Here is a 22,249-nt window from a genome sequence, read left to right on the forward strand (position 1 = left end):
GGCATCTCAACATATTTTTGTACTCCCTTCTATGGTATAGATATTTTTTGTATTTCCCTTCACTTTTTTTGCCTGGCCTGCACAATGCGAAATGTTTGGCATCTTTGGATTTCCTTTTCTTGGGCATTTGTTGTTTTGCCAGGACCACATGGCAGCACTTTTTACTGGTAAGCAACAATCCCAGAACCGTGTCGATAATCAAACGTCAGCGTATAAAACTCAGGGCTTTACTATTCCTGGCATCTCCTTTCTTGCCGGTGGACACTTCTCGGGTTATTCGGTGCGATACAGGGCTTTTTGTTGAGAAATTTGTTGGTTTTCTTGGCTCGAATTGAATTTGCGAGAATTCAATTTGGTAGCAGAATGAATGGGTTCAAGTAGGTGCCGAATGAAGTGGCCATTTTACAAGGCGATGGTGCTAGAGTATTTTAAATAAAGTCCAGCAATTCTTGCTAAGGTACTAGATAGTAAATTTTTAAATTATTAAATTCAGAACTCAACTAATTCCCCGCCAGTCAATTAGAATCCTATTTTATAATTAATGCCTAATTGAACCACATGGACCATCCTCTTCACCCAAACGGGTTTCTTTGAGCCCTTTATTTATTTTCCATTTAAAAACACACCTTCGCTGTGGTATCAACACTTTGATTACATTGTCAATTAAATGTGCATTGAAAAACCGCAATTATATTTGCCATTCATGCCCTTCAGCCCCTCCTATCATCCTTAATAATGGTTAATTGATTTTGATCAATGAAAATAATTTTACATCCATTGAGGTAAACAAACGAAAAACAAGGCTTGAAATAATATTTAATTAATTAATAACATATTGACAATAAATGGAGCAATTAACACAGCTTTGATTATGGGACAATTCTATTGATCATTGCGAGAAATCCAGATAAACCGATAAGTACGAGAATGGGATTCTCATTCGCCGCTTCATGTGCGCTTTTTATATATTTATTCTTGCATTTCGATGCATATTGCATTTATATTCAGCAATCGTACGGTGCATTAATGGGCAATTAATTTTTTATTTGTCAAACCGATGCCAATTGAGGCGTAAACATTTCAATGGATAACCAGACAAGAGAATTTTGACCAACCGACAAATTGTCTGCGTAAACAATGTGAGCGCGACATATTCGTAGCAAAAAAAAAATGGAGTCATTAAATAGTTATAAAACTACAAAAAAGGAGACCCCCTCCCCCCTACCTTCCCGAGCTGCTAAATTCCATTACATTTTGGCTTCATCAATTGTCTGAAAAAAAAGGGTTGTCGGTATGGGGAGTGCATTTAAAACTGCATCAATATGCATCCAGATGAGTTCTCCAATTCCACAATATTTAAATTAATAATGCAGCGACACCAGATCGAAAACGTACCATTGCCAATGCTTTCGCTTTATCGGATGACGCATTTTATAAACCAAATACATTATAAATATACATATATACTGTACATTTGCCTGATTTCACTTCCGTTTTCAACTGTCGCGCGCACGTAAAATTGCAGTTTTTTTTATCCTGTTCATTAATGAATTAATTGTTGCACCGGATATTTCAAACATTTTAGATTTGTGGTTTTTAATTTCCTGCAAAATAATCGGCCAATGATTTTAAATAACCACCTCTGCCTCGTTCTGGCGAAAATCAAATGAAATTTTATACGAATGTAAACATTTTGCGGTAATTTCGGTTTCGGCCTTCCTGACTTTAAATTGCCAATGGAGGAAAATCGGACAAGCAGCAAGCTGGCGGGAAACGGGGGAAAATGTCGGGAAAGCGAGAGAGATTGCACAAATGTTGTGACAATGGTTGGCCAGAGCTGCCAAATGACTGACAGAATGTGTTTCCCTCGCCTATAACTACGTTTGTATGCACATATGTACATATACTCCTGTCTGTTTTTTGTGTTTGTTTAGTGGTTAAATTAGACTAAGTGCAGTCGGCCAAACGTCAGTGGTGGGGACATTTTTACGATCTGGCAAAAACTTTCCGCTAATAGAAATTATAAATTTGTGAGTATGCTAAGTGCCTTTTATCTAGCTTATGAAATGGTAAAATGAGTTGTAAATCTAAAATGCTGTGAATAGGTTTTAGGGAATGGAAAAACTAGTTAGTTAGGTTCTAATTTTGTATACTGCTCACTACTTAAATCTGATATCTATACCATATAGTATATAGATTCTAAAAATGTAACTCCATCTTTAAACACAACAACACACTTTAGCATATTTGATTTCGGGGAATTTTCGTTCGAGGTACCTTCATCAGAGATGATTTCGCTAAGCCGCTTAACGTAACAGTTTTGGCTACAGCTTTCGGCATTTTCTTTGCACCAACTTAAAGACTTTCCGAAGAATTTTGGCAACATGTGAGAACGAGAATTTCAGCAGCCACCCGAGTTGGCCAGTTTTCCCCTCGAGTTTCCCGGCCGGCCAAGTTGTTTGCTTGCCATGTGCAGCGGGCCTACAAAACATATTTCCGTTTCATTTACTGGCCAAAAAGAGAAAAAGTAAATATAAAAACCAAAGCCCAGAAAGGGAGATATGAAAATCGCCGGCCAAAAAATACCAGAACAACAAATTCAGAGCGGGCCGAAACTCCATAAACTGGTCGACCCGCAAGTAGAAATTGCTTGTAACCTATTTGGCAGCCAAATTTCATCATCGAAGCCCAAAAATTTGCTCGACCACAAAAATGTTCTCGTCTCAACTTTCTTTTTGGCTTGGGTCTGCGAGTATATTCTTTCCCCGCTTTTCCCTGCCGAATTTTCCCCGCCAACTGTCCTCCTGCTGTCACACAATGTTTGCATGTCCTGCGAAAAAGGGGAACTGGGTTCCCGTTGGCTGGCTACTTCATTTTCTGCTTTATGTTTTCCATCGTTAGCGCAGGCGACGCCAGCGAACCTAAAAGCGCTTTTCCCCGCCTTTCTCGGCTTTTCCCCCATCGCTTCGAGAATTCTTGGCACCAGCTGTAGGTGCCGGCCGTCTCCCTTGCACTCCCTATTGCCGTCTCATTCATGGGCCGACAAGATAAACAGCATTTTAGGCAAAGGTCCTGTCCAGGACTTTTTTTCTCCTGCCTTTTGTCGCGATAACTGCAATGACTATTGTTTTTTTTTGTTTTTTTTTTTGTTTTTTGGCTTTTGTTGCTCGCTGGTTTTGTGTCACATACATATGTGTTCATTGACCGCATTTTAAACGAACGCTTTTCATTTTTTTCCTCGCTTTTCCACCCACTTTTGCGCCCACAATCGCATTGAAAGTGCATATATCTAAATGGGCAGTTTCACATTGATTTCGTTTTCGCATAAAGTTCAATGAGTTTCTGGAACAACCGGAAACATTTTGGCCAGCCAAGAAATAGTTGCATATATGTAGAGCCTAGAAATATTTATATGGTTATCTGTCTTTGGGCCATGGAGCATGGAGATTATCCTGATAAACGGTTATGGGTGAAAGTTCTTGGGATGCCAAAATTCTTGGAATTGAAATTAAATGATGTGGTTTGGGGTGTAAATTAATATTTCCAAATGGTTTTTTATTGATTTTCAAGCTTTAAATGAATGACTAAATCTTGATTATTCTTTATAGTTAACCGTTTCTATTTGGTTTATGACCTGTTTACCACCTTTTGCTTTTACCATAAACGGCTGAGCAATTAACTTATCAACTTAGAGACAAACCCAGATTATAATTTTGCAAATTTGACGAAGCTTAACCACAATTAAAGATGCTAAGCTGTTTGCCAGAATAACACATACTCAGCTCAAAATAATTTTATGATTTAACTTCTTATTAATGAAGAGGACGAGGGGATGAGAGCAAAAGGCGCTTTGTGTTTGGCAAACCAAACGACAAACCACAACAAGTCAGCTGCCATTAAAACCGAAATAACCGGAAAAGCCATGAAAAGACAATAAATAATTTTAAAATGACCGCAAGATTTCCATGCGAGTAGGCAAACATTCTCGCTGGAAAATTCCTTAAGAGATTTGCCCAAGTGTTAATAGCTCATAAATATTTGAAAATGTTTTGCATTTTCTTTGCTGCTGCACAGCGAGTCGCAGCGGACCGATGGAATCCTTTTAGCAAGGACACTCGTGTGCGGTCATAAATGGAAGACGACAACCTACACACAGCCTCCCTTAAGTGTGACATAATATCTAAAATATTTTGTGCAAAGTTACACAAAAGACGAAGGGAGCCAAAGGACCAAGGGCGCTCACATGTGCTTGGCTTGCATGGCCATTTAATTTTGCAAAATGTTTGTTTGATGTCCTTAATAGGCTTAGAGACGCTACCTTGCAACCGAAAAATGATGAAATATTCAAAAGCTCGTGGCACGTGGGGAAGGAGAGGTGGGTAAGCCAAGAAAGCTGCAAGTCAAACACAAGTTTTCCCAAGATTTTTTCTCATTCCCATTTTCCTCGGCCCGCTTCCTTGGCTTTCCACATATTTCACTTGATAATGCCACGACAAGCAGTCCAAGTCCACCTTCAGATATCCTTTTAGCCCAACCTTATACTGCTGCTCTCGAATTGCATTTGCCTTTCCACATGTGTGCACAGAGAAAAAACGTAGTATACTGTTTAAAAATAAATACGCATTACATATGCATATACGTATTACATATACCAAACTTTTGAGAATAGGTAAATAAAACAATATTGTTGTAACAATATTTTAAAGGCAGTTTGAGTTGGCTATTTGTGATAGTATATTCTTTAAGGGGTAAAAATGTTTTCCAGTGTAACTCTAGGATTCTGTGTGCAGTTGTCGCGGGCGAACTGAGAGCAAAACTTTGGCACATTGAGGTTGTCGAAAGTTTGTCTATTCATTAACCCAAATACTTTGGGGGGACACAAAGCGTTGAGAGCTAGGCCAGGTTTTAGCCGAACTTCCAAGAAGCTAATTTGAATATTTGAGTGACTGCACATAGGACTCTCGCTTTTTTCTCGTCTTTTGTTGGCCATGACAGATGACAGCGATAAGGCAAGAAGTTTGGCTTTAATGGGCCTAATCGTTTTTGCGGTTTTGGAGCATGACGTCAAAGCCTTTCGACTTATGTTCTATTGCGTTCAACTGATCCAATTAGAACCTATTTAGCCTACTTAGAGGCTTGAATTGATCTTGAAGGAGGTTAGTAACCATAAGTAGTTTACATTATTTCACATCAGATTCAATTAGCTTTTTAATTCTATCTGCAATCGATTGTAGAAAAGCCAAAGTACCTTCAAAATCGATATCACATTTGTAATTCTTAAACATTAAAAGAGTTTCCTTTTTTCCCTGTAATTTTCCAAGTCTCTATCTTAACCTTAACCATTTCATACACTTTTGAACACGCACGTTGCCGTTCCATTATCAAATCAAACATTTTTATATCCCCCTAGCACATGATTGTTGCGTTTCCTTTTATGACAATCAAGGCCGCAAATCAAATACGCCCAATTAAACATCGCCTATTTTTAATCCTGACGAAGCCGTTGGCTGCCTTTCCGTAATTATTTGCCAACAAAGTGAGTGAGGCTGGGTGAGGGGCATTGGCATTAAACGTTTAAGGTTCATAGAAAGTTGAGATAGATTGTGTGAAATCAGCGCCAACCAATTTCGAATCAATCACCAAACTCAAACTCCAGAGCCAGAGAAAAAGGCAGTCCAACGAATCGAGGATCTAATCGAGCGTAATGATTGCGTTGGCCTCAGCCGAGAAAAAGTTTCAATTTCTCCAGCTGGTTTTGTGCTAAATTAAGCGCTCATTATTTTAAGTGTGTGTCAGAAAGGAAGGAAGAAATTTGGGGGAAAAAATGTTTAAGGGAACTTATCAAAATTTGGAAGCTTAAATATTCCTTTGGAGTCGCGAACTAATAGTCGTCTTTGGGCTGAGGTCACAGTTAGACATTAATGAACACATGTTCGCAAGACATTAAAATTAAATGTACCGCTCATTAAAATTTGAAACATTCCAAAGGGACCGGCCTGCAAGTTTCGAGGCAAATGTAGCTTGACATGCGCAATTTGATGGGTTGAAAAGGATTTTCCTCCGACTTTCCCCGCCCTGCCCGTCATGCATCATATCACAATAATAACGAAGCATTTAATTTTAAGTGTGAGGAAAAGGGTCCTGGTTTCAGGCTTCCATCATCATCATCGTCATCCGGAGCGCCATCGGTAAAGTCAGAGTGATGGCTGGCTCGGATGCAGGAGGTCCTGGAGAAGATGACCTCCAGGGCAGGCCCATAAAACAAAACCGACAGATTGCTGGAGTGCGAAAAGGACAGACCGAAAGGGACACCCGCCGAGTGACCGACTGACTGACATGGAGATTGTCCAGGACATGGGACATGCTCGGACACAAGTTCAATTCAATTTTTCGGCCATGTTTTTGTCATTTCCATATATGCAAATGAATATGTTGAAAACCGGAAAATCAGCCGAGGGGCGGTGGCGAATTCCGGTCGAAGGAAAGGGTTTCAGGGATGCGAGTCAGTCCCGTGGATTTTTGGGTTTGAAAATGAGCCGCGTGTATAAACAAGTTTGGCATAAACCACTAGATATTCATATATACATACGTACGATTTAAATTACGTGGCCGAATTTAAGGCATGCAAGTGCTAGAATTTCCTTAATAAATAAAAATAGTTTGTTTAACGATCATTTTAAAACTTGGACTGAAATTCTGTGAAATTTAATACAAATCTTAAAATATTTGACTTAATTTTCACTTAAAATAAATGTGATACACTCTTCTATTACAATTTCAATAAACTTTTAAATCATTTTGGCTGAACATAGAAGAAATAGCTCATCATCGATGACAAAGGGATATATGTAGCCATGAAGTAATGCTGTGAATTTTCGGGAAAGACTACAATAAACATTTAGGAGGGGCTTGAACTAAAAAGGGTCCCTGGGCTTAGGCAAACATTAAACGCTGCCGAATGATTTGCAGCTGACGAAAAGCCCAAACAGGACGAAGGCAACAGTTGTTATGCACTTCGAAAATAATATAGATAGTCCCATCGCAATAAGATTACAATGTATTAAATGTGTTATAACAATATTTGAATTTCCAATGTTTTTAAATTACTTAATTAGCGTGAGTTGAATTAAACCGGCTTATAAAATAAGACAAAGTTACCATCAAATAGGAGGACTTTCCAGTGCAGATGCCGTAGAGAACGGCGGAAAAGGACGAAATGTGGAAGGAAGTGGGGGGAACACAGAGTGAGTCAGATGGATAGATAGATAGTTAGATAGAGAGCGATACAAAATACAAATGAACATACGCAATGCGGCAATCAAAAGCCAACACGCACAAAGGACGTTTTTCGGGGGATGGGGCGGAGGGCGGGAAAATAGGGCGGGAAACTGAAGGAAAGTGGGCGGCAGTTTAGAGCGAGGTAGCGCCTGCACAGAAGGACATCCGGTCTTTGGCCGTACAACGACAAATGTCATCAAGCAGTCCAAATAATAATAAAATATACACTTAAGCCCCGTTTTGTCTGACTGCCTGTGTGTGCGTGTATTTTGGCCACATGTGGGGCGCCCCTAACCACCACCACCCACCCATCTATCCCCTCCATGCCGCCCGACTGTGCGTGGATTTAAATAAAACGGAAATTTATTTCGACAAATGGCATTTACTTGCAACGGATGTGCCGCCATTACAATGACACGGAAAGGCTATACAGACACATTGGCACGGAGAAAAACATGGTCAACACAAGATGGCCCAGTTGGGTTTTTGTAACTATCAAATTGCTTGCTATTAAATTTTAATTCATGTGTTAATTAATTATTAATTTAATCATATTTATATCACTGAGGCTTAGTAGACCTATGGATACTTTAAATTATAAACAGAGAATACTTCTCTCTGTGTAAATACAAGCAGGACTCCACAGGATCTTCGCTCAACTCGTGCGCTATTCAAAAACGAGCGCCGACTGGGAAAGCCAGCGTGAAGCCAAAGGAATCGCAAGGACCAACAGTCTGACTGACTGGCTGACTGAATGCCTTCAATGTGCATAAGTGGGATAATGGGTCAGGCTAAGCCACAAGATATCCAAGTGGCTGCCGTCACGATGATGATGTCGGTGATGATAATGACGCAGGATAATGTCCCGTACCGGAAAAACCCCCCACACGCAGTCGGAGAATGCGAGCCGAGCGAGTCCTGGAACACGAACACGCACAACTCACTTTGCAGTATGATAAATTGCAGAAGATATCACGGCAGACTCTTTTGCATATGTACATTGTACTTTATAATTTCGCACTGCCAAAAATACTTTAAAAGCATGATGAAAAGGAATTTAAAACAGAATGTAAGCATAGAATTCGTTGTTATATTAACAATAAACCTAAATACATAAAATTTGAGCTTCTGATAATGTTTAAAAATTAATAATAATTTCTTCCTGCGTAATCATAGCCGCAGGCATAAAGGCTTCCTCGCAATCTCCCTTTATCATATTTTCCCCCACAGACGCCCAGGGCATTTAGCATTCATGAGATAATAACAACAGAAAAAATATCACAAAAAAAATAAACAAAAAAGGCAAGTGGACAGCAATAAATGATTTCGAGTCCAGGCCGAAACATGTCATGATTCTTGGTATTTTTTTGGTTTGCCAACACTGCGTATACGCAATCGTAAGTGAAAGTCGGTGTTTAGGCCTTGGGCTATGGATAATTTGGGTTAAGCTCACGCACACACGCATGCACTCATCGCACACATATGTACATACATATGTGAATGTGGCACAATATTTTCAGGCCAATTTTTACTTTGATCCATTTATGGTTCTCCTTTTTTTCTGTTTGTTTGGCTTTTTATTAAAAACAAAATGTTTTATTTGACTAACTTGTTTATGTTGGGCCTTATGGCCCGACCCGCCCCAAGAAAAGGTCCCAAGCTGGAAAAGGGTTTCTGATTGTGCGTATCAATTTTTATGGCCATTGGGATGGGGATTAAACGGTGGATGAGTGTGAATAGCATAGGAAATGAAATTCTTATCAGGCCATTTGGGGATTTCCTGTTTTAAGTGAGATAGCCAGTGTTGGTTGAACTTAATTTATTAAAGCGCTGGTAGTTAGGACTCAGAGTTGCATTTATAAATCACAAAGCTGCCACATTTATAACCAATAATATTTGCGATCCCTATTATGGGTAAATGTAAAACGTATCGGAGTAATCTAATTAAAAGTTTCAGCCTCTCGCTTTATTGTAACTCAATCAGTTGCAACTTTTTCAATTAAGAACACATTGCTGCCGATCCCAAAACACTTTCACCTTTAAGGACCAAACCGAACCGTAACCGCAATTTTCCAGCCCCCTCGGCTCACCCTTTTCCCCCATCCATGGGAAGCAACCAACGTGGCCCACGATAATTGAATTATGAAACATCATTTCGCTGTCTGCGTTAACCATAAACGCATTAAGTTCGCGTTAATGAAGAATTATGCAGATGATGTCCAGGTCCAGACCTCAGACTAGACTTTAATACAAAGGCGGGAATGAGCGGAGAAATATAAACGAAACGAACCTATAAAAGCCTCGGCCATTAGCAAGTCTGGTCCATTAAAACTGCACACACAAAGGATGAAGGAGCTGGGCAAAAAGTTCTGCAGTGAATTTGCTGAATTATTAATTAACCTCAAACAATTAAAAGTGAGATATTTAAAAAATGCCCGTATAATTAAGCAATGCGCTGGCCAAAAAGAGGGCTGAGTTGAATGTTTGGAAATCCTTTTAAGCTTCCGTAGGAAGTGGCTGGAGGTTTCAAGACCGATAAACAATGTAGATTGTAATTAACTTGACCGCTTTCCCCACCTGCCCAACTGCCCACCTGCCCACTTTTCCTGCCATTTCGCATCCGCATGTAAAAGTGGGCGGCAGCGACTTAATTGCATGCACGAAATGCACGACTCGAATGAATGACATTCATTTTCGACTCGCCTCCACTGTCTTTGCTGCACTTCCGCTTGCCACACTCACACACACACAGGAAGGCAGCCAAAGGATTCAGTCAGGATATAGCTTGGTGGGTGGTGGGTGCAGAATGAAAGGTAAAAATCGAAGGGGCTGTGGGAGGCATCGGGGGCCATCACTGTTGAGCAATTGTGTCGTCGCCCCTCTCGAATTTCATAAAGCATTCTCATTGAAAATAATTAAAATGCGTCAAGCGTTCAAAATCAAGCAGCGTGGAAATTTAATTGTATTGAAACGAAGGGAGCGATGCCCACCTGTTCCCCACTATTTTTCCCCATTTTCTCGCCCCTTATCGTTGCGAATGAATTGGTTCCATTTCGCAATTGGGCCAACAAATGAGTCCACTTCTCTTATTTTTTACGTATTTATTATCACAGTTGACCGATTCGAGAATGAATAAAGCAAATATGGAAGATAAGTGCACTTGATCAAAGGAGAGAGGAATTGAAGAAAATGATAATGCGTGTATGTTCTTTAATAAAGTTTTGATGGTGTGGTTTAGTTTTCAACATTTGTACATCAAAAAATACTTTTTACTTGAATGCAGAAACTATAAATCGAGCATTAAAGGTTAAAACCCTCCGCTCAATCAAGCTATTTGAATATTTCTTAAATTTCCATTCCCAATGATTAAAATTGTGCTTCCTCACCTACGCAGACTCGATTACAAATAAAGGCTTAACATTCATATGCATATAAATATTATTTGCAGTCTTTTTTCCTCATTTCAGCTCTACTTTCCAGCGGACACATGCCACATTTCCCACGGTCAAAGGGAAAAGCGGACGGAGCCCAAGGCCACGCGAGTACAGTGAACACTGGTTGGTGAGGGACGAGGTGGGTGACGGCGAAGGCATAAAAAACCCGCAGCTGTCATTGGCAATAAAAATAATAACACCCATCCAGTGCTCGAAAGTAACAAAAGCAACAGCAATCAAACATTTTCGCTGCTTCGGTTTCTTTTCCTTTTTTTTTATCAATCACAATATAAACACTCAACAATGGAAGGGGCGAAAACGAGTGTATGTTTATGCATTTCCATTTCAATGCAAACATTTTTTTATATTATCATATTTATTTATAGGTACTACACACACCCCACAGGAAGCGTTTTTCGCGTTTCACTTCGATATTATTGAAGAACAAAAATACATAAAAAGGCATTTTTAATTTCCACGCAAGCCTCGCTGCCATAATTGAAGTAAAAGCCAACGCCATTTGATTATTTGTATATAAATAAAAGAATGTCGATTTTTACGATTTGTTTGACATGGAATCAAGCAGCACAAAAAGCCAGATGTAAGTAGGCGGCACAAGGAAAAGCCCCTCCCCTCTACAACAACCATTTTTCATTTCCAGCGAGGCAGAGAAAAATGAAAAGTTCACAAATATATGGCAGTCTCATAAATAGGAGACCAGAAATCAATTGACAATTTATTGTTTGAAACATAAAAAATGAGCGAGTCCAAGTGGACTCGGACTGTGGAAGGATGTGGGCTGGATTCGGGGAAAAATCTATATTAAATTACGAGCCGGCTAACAAAATGTCAAAATAATAATAATAAAAAGAAGAAATGGCAAGAAAAGTGTAGAATTGTGTAAACTTGAAGATAGAGGCAGCTGTATACCACTTGATTTAAATAGTTTATAAATATAACAAATATTATATCTATATTATACTGAGATATTAAGCTTGCTATATAATGAGCCTTGCTGATTCTAACCTTTTTTACTATCCCTCATACCAAGAATGATATCAGCAATTCGAGTTCTCTTAATGATTATGACTTATTTCCCATAAAATGGTACTTTCACTTAATAGACATTGTAATAAATGAAATCAAAGCTTTTCCCAAACCCGATGTCCTGATTCTGGGAAAGCAAATACACCCATCATTCGAGGAGCATCCCATGACATAGACATATACGTATCATACCCATTTATATATAAAGAGATATTGTATGTGCATTGCTTGACTTTTTGTGGCCATTGTTGCTTTTAGGTGGCTGTTTTCGATGCTGTTGCTGTTTCTGTTCTCTGGTGTGCCCAATTGCCTTTAAATTGTGCCGAGTGTTAAGTGGCGCACGTTAAAAAAACATTTAACGTTTTTATTTACGATACAGCGAGTGGCGAGCAGCAGAAAGGACGAGAATAAAAAATCCTAGGAGGAGGCAGTGAAAGTGTTTTGTTCTGTCCCTGGCATTAGGGACTCGCAAAAAATACGTGTATATATCTGTATAGGTACAACGAAAATAAAGGGGATATTGGAAACGCAAGCGAATGAAAGGCTCCGGCCCGGCAAAAAAATGAAACGGAAATTAAAGTTAAAATATGGCAGGAGTCTGAGGGGCGGAATGAGCGATTGGGGTTTAGAACTAAGAGGACGAGACAATTGCGAGTGGAAATGTGAAAATGGGAAAGTGAGCAGTGGCAAAAAGTTATCACGGCTGTGCAATATATAAAATTGAGTATTTGACTATAGAACACGCTTACTGAAGTGGAATAAGTGGATTGGCATGCACTTTACATGTATATATATAAATGGTTGATAGTTATTAAACAGATTTAAAATAGTAAATATAGATAAAGTTAAGCATGCCATGCCTAACTAGTTGAGGTGACTGAACTCAGTTATTTATTTAGTAATAGAAATATTGCTACAGGATTATCATTTTTTCCTTATCCAATGGGCTTACTATCCCAGTTTCAGCAGGAGTGTGATGAAAGCCCCAGGGTGAAATCTTACTCTGTGATGCTCCGCGGCTTATGTGCCTTCAAATGAATTTTAAGCCTCGTCAGTTGAGGGGGGAAACTAAAACCATGCTGCCTCTTAATAAATTCCAAGTCCTGAGGGGCAATCACCAACTGCTGGCCATCCGCCATTTGGAAACTGCATCGAGAAATATTTACATATGAGCGATTAATATGCAAATTCCGCCATTTGTACTCTATGAATAAACTCATTTAAGGATATTAGACAAGCTCACCTAGGATCACATGATAGACGATAAGAACCTTTTTTTTATCAAATATATTAACTCATTAAACGAATTTCCTCCTGTGTGTCATCGAATCAGTGTTGAACTTTGAGTCCTGCGCAATCTCCTCATAATTTTCATTAGCACTTGTGTGTGCTCTATTTAATTTATGCTAAATGATCAACGGCTGCTGCTTATGTCTACGTTTTATTTTCATTTGCCCGGCAAAACGAAAACAATAATTCAGCTCAGCGAGCTGATGCTGAACCAGCAGAAAGCGACGAAAAAATGGCTACGGCTCAAGAAAAAAGTATGAAAAAAAGGGTAAGCAGGAAAAGGAAGTGTACACACATACATACATACACATACAAACACACGCATGTGACCCATTGGAGGCAGGTCCTTACTTCCCCCCGCGCCCACGACCGCGCACTCATTTGCCTTTGCACTCACGTCTGTGTAATTTATGCCAAAAAACAGTATGCAAGGATGTACCCTAGCAAAACACAATCGGGATGGGTATATTGGACTATTTAGGTGCAGCCTGGAAAAAAAAAAACTTTGCTCGAACAGACGATCAGTACGATTTCCAATCGAAATTATCATAGTTATGTTTAAGCATTAACATTTTAAAATCGTAATACATTGCAATACTGAAAAATGTTACACTTTAACCGCACTCTAAAAACAAAGTATAAATAATTCAAGTAAATAATTAAGTATATTTAACCGCATCTAAGTTGTTTTTAAGCTCATATACAATTTGTCCTGAATTTCTAAAGAATAAACTAAATGTTTTCAGGACTTATTACATTTGACATGGCACAGTGGCGCCATTACGGAGGAACATCGAAGCTTTGCTTTTCTACATACAAATTTTACTTACAAGACGTTTTGTTTGTTCAGAAAGTGCAAACTTCATAATTACTTAGCCCATATTAAATAGTTATTTTATAAGTTAAATTCAGAGTACTTTACGCTACTGCTCCTCCTCCTGACTCCTGGATTTAAGCAGATGGAAGCCGGAAATGAGATATCACACACGACTTAATCGCAGGAACACGAACAGGAAACAGGTGGAATCATCGATGCTGGGAGTCAGCTACGTATGAGTATGTATAAGTTATCACCACTGAATTTACGGGTATTAAAAAACCGCATCAACTTATGTCAGAGCATCAGGTTTAAGCTACTTGGCCATATCAACGCTTTAATTCTTGAGTTTTCTTAGTTAGGAAGGAAACTATCACCCTATAGCAGTTTTCTCTATTAACTTTGGTATATGAACTGCTAAAACAGCATTAACTGTTTATTATTTCTTTATAATGGATTTACTTACCTATCAAGTACTAGATCACTTTTAGCATTTGATAAATAAGAGCTAGTGCTAAGGAATAATTGTTATCTGTTTCTTTTTCGCTATGCACATACAATATTAATCTGCTCCAATTGGATAATCATTTAAGTACAATGCAGATGGTTAACCAAGTCAGTATTTCACACATGATCTTGCAAAATGAAGAACATCAACATTTAATGTCACTGACCGTCCAAGTAAATCACCTCCCTAAGCTAATTTACCATTGATTAATGGCTAGAAAGTGTAGGTGATTGGAGTGTACTAGCCTTATCTACCTTCGGATCATTCCTTATCAAAAGCACGGTTGTTTGGAAGAGCCCGCCAAAAAGCCGGACTCCATCTGTAGATGAAAAGCTGCATGCTGCAGGGTCTACTGACCCTGTTTCTTCTTACAATCACTGTGTGGCTCAAATCAATTGGCAGGGACTATGCGTACAACACACTGAATACACTGTAGATTTGAAACCAAGATGGCTCCACATTAGAAGAGCCCGGTGTGACATTAGTGGAAGTAGTTACATGTTTGTAGGTAGTAGCTGTTTCCCAATGAAGCACGCTGTTTATTTGAAATTAAAAAAGAACTGGATGCATATATTTCGTCTGCTTATCTTGGCGATTCCTCGACGATGCGCGAGTCCGGCTAGACTGGTAGACTCCATATAGAGATGTCAGGTGGTGCAACCAGTGCTCCTCTCCGGCTGGACGAGACCTTTACTTCCTGTTCTGGTTGTTGCGGGCCATGTCCTTGGGGAAGGAGCGCAGTGGCGGCGTGCGGATGCGGCGGGCCTCGCGCGATCGGTTGCGCACCACCTTGGAGTGGATTGCGCAGGACACGCAGTAGTGGAGCTTCGCATAGAGCTTGGGCAGCACGTACGAGTCCCAGATGCTGGCCTCCGTGATGTCGCGCACGGCGGCAGCCTCCACGATGTTGCGGATGACGAACTTCTTGATTGCCTTGTCCTTGGGCACGCAGCGGGCGCAGTTGGTGCAGCGCACGGGCTTCACATGGCCGCGGTTGTGCTTGTTGCGTCCTCCGTTACGGCGCTTCTTGGTCATCTTGGCGGCTGCTTGTCAGTGGGGGAAACAGTTTGCACGGCCATTAGCATTTAGCACTGCCTTTGCGCTGCGGATGGCTGCCATAATTACCTTATTTATCGATTTCTAAATCCGCCCAGCGAAATCCGCGTGTGTTCACGTTTCGGGAAACGAAAAGAAAGAAAATAGTGTGGACGCACCCGGCGAAACTCGGATAAACGGCCTAAAAAATACCTAGCCGGAGCGCAGAGCGTGCTTGGCAACCAGGGCTGACAATTTTCCCGTCAAAACTGGGGTGGTTTTCTAAGTTATTTGCTTATCTTTTTAATCTATCTGACTGTTTTAATATATTGGAAATTCTAATTGCTTACTTTAAAAAGTGTCACCTGAAGAATATTAATAAGAACGGTTAAAGTTACACATTTAGCTTTATATCCATATCTAATTAGCTAGATACAGCTTTAATCTGATTGGAAGTTGGCAACGCGACACGGTGTGGCCAGGTTCCTCATCGAAAAAAAGCTGATTTTAGCGGGACATTTCTTTAAAAGTGATGAATAATATATATAGAAATTGCTAACTTTTTTGTATTAAAATTATATAAATCATAGGTAAATATTCCTGAAATTTCCCATATTTCTATAGGAATCTCTCAATTTTAAAGTTGTTTTAGAAATTAATTTGTAAAATACATTACTAAATTTGGTATAACAATAAATAATTTAACTTTCAAAATAAGTTAATAAAACTTCAAAAACATATAGTTTAGACTACAACTTATTTATAACTTGTGGAAAGATCCACATTGTTGATAGCAAAATAAGATTTCATTTTTTCAAAATTGTATAAAATTTCAACAAGAAAAAAATTAATTTAATATATGCGTAAGCAAGCTTAATTTTAATTTTTTGAGGGTATTTTTTTTAGTTAAGAATTAAATTATAGATTTTTTAATAAATATAAAACTAATTAGTCAGTAAATAAATATTTTTTGTATCGGTGAAAATAAAAATTGAATTATTTTATATTCAAATATTATAGATGACAAATATTTATAAGTGGATTTATCCGTCCGTAGACGCAGTGATCTCGAGAATTATAAAAGCCTAGAAACCTGAAATTAAGCATACTAATTATAAAAACGGAAATTGCTAACTTTTTTGTATTAAAATTATATAAATCATAGGTAAATATTCCTGAAATTTCCCATATGTCTATAGGAATCTCTCAATTTTAAAGTTGTTTTAGAAATTAATTTGTAAAATACATTACTAAATTTGGTATAACAATAAATAATTTAACTTTCAAAATAAGTTAATAAAACTTCAAAAACGTATAGTTTAGACTACAACTTATTTATAACGTGTGGAAAGATCCACATTGTTGATAGCAAAATAAGATTTCATTTTTTCAAAATTGTATAAAATTTCAACAAGAAAAAAATTAATTTAATATATGCGTAAGCAAGCTTAATTTTAATTTTTTGAGGGTATTTTTTTTAGTTAAGAATTAAATTATAGATTTTTTAATAAATATAAAACTAATTAGTCAGTAAATAAATATTTTTTGTATCGGTGAAAATAAAAATTGAATTATTTTATATTCAAATATTATAGATGACAAATATTTATAAGTGGATTTATCCGTCCGTAGACGCAGTGATCTCGAGAATTATAAAAGCCTAGAAACCTGAAATTAAGCATACTAATTATAAAAACGGAAATTTATATAAGAAGATGTGCCACAATCATCCCAAATCAGTTATTCTAACAGTTTTGAAAGAGGTTTTAATTCATTTTTACTTTATAATTTGTTGTACCAAATTCTATCGATATGCCAAAAAACTATACACATTTTAACGCCCACATTATTTTGTAATCAATTTATGTAGCTTGAAAACTTTTTATTTTTCATTTAAATGTTTTGCAATTGTTAGTTGTAAGTCATCCAATGCATATTAACTGCCTATACAAATCTCCGTTGCAAAAAAAGTTACACAATTGTTTGAAATTTGCATTTGTACATTTATTTTTGTTTTATCTGTTTAGTGGGCTTTGCTTTGTACATATGTAAAAGTAAAATATTTAACACAAATATTCATCTGCCTTTGTTTTTTCACGTCACGTTGTCCAGTCTCCAGATTCAGCTGCGTCCCTTGGAACTGCGTGAGCTGCGCTTCCTTCGCGAACGATCACGGGATCCATCGTCACGCTCTCTTTTACGTTCCCGTTGTCCCTTCAGATCACGATCCCTATCCCGTTCCCGCTCCTTGGCACGATTGCGCTCCTTATCGCGATCACCGCGGTCTGATCTCTCTCCACGATCTGATTTCTCTCCACGGTCTGATCTCTCTCCGCGGTCTGATCTCTCTCCACGGTCTGATCTCTCTCCGCGGTCTGATTTCTCGTTTCTGGAGGAACGTTCACCACGGCGACTGTCTTTTTCACTGCGACTACTCTCCACCCGCCTTTCGCGAGGAGCGGAGTTCTCTCTTATTGGTGGTCTTTCATAAGATCGTGATCGATCCCGTTTTCGTTGTCTATCGTTGGCAAGTGCATTCCGGTTCTTCCGTTCCTTATCGTATGAACTCTCCCGGTTTCTTTCTCTGTCGTACGAAGAATTCTCCCGCTTTCGTTCTCTATCGTACGAAGAATTCTCTCGGTTTCGTTCTCTGCCAGTCGAGTTGTCTCTGCGCCGCTGGCCATTTCCATTCGACTGAAAGCGATTTTTGGATCCAGGACCTTCCAGATTAAACTCATCACTATCTTGGGACTTTCCTCGGAACTTATTTTTTTGGACATGCTCCTGGCGCTTGATCTTCGCCTGAGGCTCAGCGTCGCTGTCTTCGCTGGAAGAATTCGAGGAGTCGGAGGATTCGGAGGTGGACTTATCGCTGTCTTCGCTGCCACTGGACTCCGAGCTCTCTTGACTTTTTCTTCTGCGCTTTGATTTCTTTTTGGCAGCCTTCTTTTCCTCCTTCTTCCGCTTTTTATCCTTCGCCTTTTCCTTTTTGCTCTTTCTTTGCTTCTCTTTTTCTTTTTCTTGTTCCTGTTCTGATCTCTTCCTCTCCTTTTCTCTTTCCTTTTCCGCGTTCTTCTTCTTTTTGTTCTTGCTCTTTTTCGACTTCTCTTTAGTGGCTTTCTTAGATTTCTTTTTATCCTTGTCCTTGCGTTTGCGTTTCTTTTTGGGTTCCGAGCTAGAATCGGAGCTTGAAGATTCACTAGAAGAGTCGGAACTGCTGTCCTCTTCACTGGAGTCTTCGCTGTCGGTGTCCGAGGATGACGATGACGAGGAGGACGACGATGGGACCACCTTGTTGTTTCCAGCGGGAGCAGAGCCATCTCTGAAAGGATTTCCCCCGGCACTGGCCAGAATTTCAGCATTTATTGCGGGCACAGATTTGGGGGCGGTTTTTAGGAATCTTCTCAAATCGTCGGTGAGACCACCCAAACCAATCGAGGTAAAAAAGTTAATGGAGAAGCGGGTATTCCGTGGATTATCCTTGGGAAACAAACCAGCCATGCTCTCTACCAAAACTTCATCCTTCAGTTTGGCATTCAGTTTGCCCAGTCCCATATACTCAGCTAGCTCCTGAAACAGAATTTTTATGAAAATGCGGCTTGACGACGTGGTATCATCCTCGTTCAGTTGGATGCACTCCAGCACATCCCAACTAATGGCGTCGGTAAACAGGAGATGGGCAAAGAACTTGCTGACGTTTCGCAAACGATTCGTGTCCAATCTGTGGGTGGTTTGATAGGTGTCCTTAAAAATCTCCTCAAAGGGCGGTATGTAGATCTTGTTGATGTTGCAGAACCGCTGGGCCAGCAGTCCGTAGAACTTCTCGTATGTTCTCTGTTCCGCACAGCAATCGAGAAACATGTGACAGAGCTCGATTTCTTGTCCGGGTTTCAGTTGCATTTTCATCAGTTTATGGGCACACTCCTCATAATCCAAACTGGAGTTGATGGTTAAGTAAATTGTGCGTCGCAGGGCAATCAGATTGGTTTCAGTGCTGTCAATGATATCGCCAGCCTCGGCTTTCTTTTCCGCATCGGATCCGGATTCTCCATCCGAATCACTATCCGAATCTGATCCGGAGCCCGAGCCTGAACTACTGCCATCGTCGCTGCCCAGGATCTCGCGACTTAGGCCTTTGTATTTGTCCTCATTTTCAGCATAATTGTCGTCAAATTTAAAAACATCTAAAAAGAAAAGTAAAAATTATTAGAGTTGAATACAAACTAACTCTCTCCTAGATAAACTCACTTAATACATCTTCCGTTTCGGTGGCTTCATCTAGCATCATCAGATGCGTGAATTGATCGTCCTCCTCAACGAGCTCCAGTTCCGAAACAACAGCCTGATGATCCTTGAAGCCATCCTTTCGAATCTGAAACAGCACCTCAATCATGTACTGCACTCGCTTGTCCAACTTTCCCTCGTGTAGGATGTTTCTCAGCATCTCGAAGATTGCCCCAATGCCTTTGGACGAAACCTCAGTCAGTTTCATACCACACTCTTTCAGAAAAGCGATGGCTACCTCTACAGAATCGTCCGTGGGCGTTTCCACCAGCAGGGTAAGGATTTCTAGTGCCAGAATCTCATGTGCCACCCTCTGGTTGACCAAATGGCCAATGAATCGAGTGGCCGACATGCAAACCATCTTATCATTACGTCGGAACGCCCTACGAAATTGGATGACCAGACGTTTGAGGAGGAGCTCTCCTATGTTCGGAAACTTTGAATTTATAATGCTCACCAGAGCGGCGTATACATGGGTGAATGTGGGCGAAGCAGCCTGTGCTTGGATGATGCTCCTGCTTAGTAAGCCCCTTCCCCTCACGATATTCTCTCTTAGAAGCTCTCTGGTGATGATAGCTATATTTGTCACATTCACTTTGTTAATGTAACCGTGGATCGATTTTTTGAGAGCCTCCCAAGCGATTCTCTGATAGGCAGCGGATGCTTTGTCCGTGATCTGTGACTGCATCATGCGCAGCTTCGCCGGCGGAATATAGGCTCCTCCAGTCCGAGATGTCAGCACATCCACGGTCTTTCGTTGGCGCTCAGTAATTTTGGCTGCCGGTTCGGTTACGGTTTCATTGTCTGCATTGATGGTTTCGGTGTTGCGAGGGGTCTTTGAGGACTTCGATCCCGAAGTGGAGGAGGAACGATCTCTTTTGCGTTCTGACGATCTCTTCTTTTCCCTCGAATCATCTCTACGCCTTCTGCTGATTGGTTCACCCTTTTGATGGCGCTTTTCTCGCTCCTTGGCTCGCTCCTCATCGCGTTTATCACGCTCCTCATGACGTCTCTGTCGCTCAACGCGTCTTCTCTCCAAAGAATTGGATCTGCGGCGGATGGGACTTTTACTGCGACTCCGGGTCCTGCTGCCTTTGCTTCTCGAGCGACGACGGCGACGGCTGCTGGGTGATGGACTCCTGCTGGATGAGCGTGGCCGTCGTCGTTTGTCATCCGGGCTGCGGCTTTGTTTTCGTTGGGTTTCTTTGGATGGACTCTTAGATGCGACAGCTTTCTTACTCTCTTTAGTCGGTAGGTCATCTTCGTCTTTCTAAAAAAATGAAAATTTATCATGATATAATATTAACATTTTCTTAGACACAACTAGCTGATAAATTATTGTGTTGAATTAAGAAATATTGTTAAAAATTTTTACATATTAAGACAAAAAAGGTTTAAATTTCATTCATGACGAAATAGTAAAGCGGATTAATACTGAATCCTAACCAAACATGATGACTTACGTCGGTTATCTCGCCCTCCTCGATGTGGTCCGCAGTGGGAGGTTTCACTGTTCCACCTGCTGCTTCCACCGGCGATTCCTTGCTACTTCCATTGGTGGTCACCGGCTGCTCTTCATCCTTCCTCCGCTCTTCTGATTCCCGTGCAACGTTTTCTTCTTGGGTCTTCGGGCTGTCCAGTTCTTTCGTCACACCTGAGGCTTCTGCTTCCTCTTTCCGCTGGACAGGTGTTTCTACTTTTTCCGCTTCATTTAATTTCTCGCTTTCCGCCGCAGCAGCCACTGCTTCTTCTTGCTGCTTTTCCACGCCAGCAGAACGGGAAATGTGCTGGCGCTCCGAACTGGGCTCAGCCGCAGGAGTTTTCTTCTGCTCAGTAGACTCCTCATCCTGCTCAGCTCCCCTCTCCTTGTCCCGCTTCTCCTCCCTATCCTTATCGTCATTTTTCTTGGCATCTTTGGCGGATTCCTCCTGCTTTGCTTCCTCTTCCTCGCGCCCGCTGCTTTCGGAGGACGAGGACTCGCTCCTGGCGTCGCTGTCGCTGCCACTGGAAGTGTCGCTGCTGCTGGAATTGCTGCTCGAATCGCTCTCTGCATCGCTTTCCCCCATCGCGCACTTAATTTGAGAAATTTACTGGGAAAACAACGATGAAAATTACTGGGCAGCAAAAAACACAACGCGGCGATAGAACTAGAGATGGGACACCAGTGGCGACGGTATCGATATACACATGTGTTTAAATTCCAAAACGTATCGAAATAGTAGTTTCGATAGTCAGCTATAGAAATGCTAAATGTGTCTTTTTAAATTAAATTAAAAACATAAATTTAAGTTCTACTTTAGAAAAAATTACATTTTAAAATTAATTTAACAATTAACAACACAACAAACATCGATTATTATAATTTTAAACCATATTAAGGGCAAAGATTTTTTTGCGACTAAAATGGTGCCAAATACTTATGGCTTTTAATTTTTTGTTATAAAATATTTGCTTCACTACACTGCAGAAATTATAAATATCAGCTCGAAAATGGAACAAGGATACCGGGAAAAAGAACATGAAATATTAAAAAACTTTTTGTTTGGGATTTTTTAC

At 40.0% G+C, this 22,249-nt stretch overlaps 2 protein-coding genes and 1 long non-coding RNA gene across 4 annotated transcripts; 1 reads left to right on the forward strand and 2 right to left on the reverse strand.

Annotated features, from left to right (window-relative positions):
• The first annotated feature begins 10,438 nt into the window (after positions 1 to 10,438).
• Positions 10,439 to 11,643, forward strand: LOC27208130. 2 transcript variants are annotated; one of them, XR_006541860.1, is made up of 3 exons: positions 10,439 to 10,477; positions 10,746 to 11,036; positions 11,099 to 11,269. It is a non-coding gene; the product is annotated as an uncharacterized LOC27208130 (long non-coding RNA). The 2 variants fall into 2 exon arrangements; XR_001600713.3 differs by lacking the exon at positions 10,439 to 10,477 and adding an exon at positions 11,374 to 11,643 and having other exon boundaries at positions 10,694 to 11,036; positions 11,099 to 11,313.
• Positions 11,644 to 14,875: 3,232 nt separating this feature from the next.
• Positions 14,876 to 15,658, reverse strand: LOC6732670 (40S ribosomal protein S26). Its single transcript, XM_016178149.3, has 2 exons — positions 15,500 to 15,658; positions 14,876 to 15,417 (listed from the first exon to the last, which is right to left on the reverse strand). Exon 2 carries the CDS (start codon positions 15,407 to 15,409, stop codon positions 15,065 to 15,067), a length of 345 nt encoding a protein of 114 aa, XP_016025386.1. The 5' UTR covers positions 15,410 to 15,417; positions 15,500 to 15,658; the 3' UTR covers positions 14,876 to 15,064.
• Positions 15,659 to 17,441: 1,783 nt separating this feature from the next.
• Positions 17,442 to 21,891, reverse strand: LOC6732671 (pre-mRNA-splicing factor CWC22 homolog). The gene is made up of 3 exons (XM_002079752.4): positions 21,157 to 21,891; positions 19,658 to 20,963; positions 17,442 to 19,593 (listed from the first exon to the last, which is right to left on the reverse strand). Exons 1-3 carry the CDS (start codon positions 21,757 to 21,759, stop codon positions 17,531 to 17,533), a joined length of 3,972 nt encoding a protein of 1,323 aa, XP_002079788.1. The 5' UTR covers positions 21,760 to 21,891; the 3' UTR covers positions 17,442 to 17,530.
• Positions 21,892 to 22,249: the final 358 nt, after the last annotated feature.

The sequence above is a fragment of the Drosophila simulans genome, chromosome 2L (assembly GCF_016746395.2).
Source record: "Drosophila simulans strain w501 chromosome 2L, Prin_Dsim_3.1, whole genome shotgun sequence".
In the NCBI taxonomy this organism is placed as follows: domain Eukaryota; kingdom Metazoa; phylum Arthropoda; class Insecta; order Diptera; family Drosophilidae; genus Drosophila; species Drosophila simulans.

Coding starts and splice junctions, on each gene's coding strand:
- LOC6732670 (XM_016178149.3), bottom strand. CDS start 15,409: ATGACCAAGAAGCGCCGTAACGGAGGACGCAACAAGCACAACCGCGGC.
- LOC6732671 (XM_002079752.4), bottom strand. CDS start 21,759: ATGGGGGAAAGCGATGCAGAGAGCGATTCGAGCAGCAATTCCAGCAGC. Junction 20,964..21,156: donor AGGAGGGCGAGATAACCGAC/GTAAGTCATCAT, acceptor TCATTTTTTTAG/AAAGACGAAGATGACCTACC. Junction 19,594..19,657: donor CGAAACGGAAGATGTATTAA/GTGAGTTTATCT, acceptor TTTTCTTTTTAG/ATGTTTTTAAATTTGACGAC.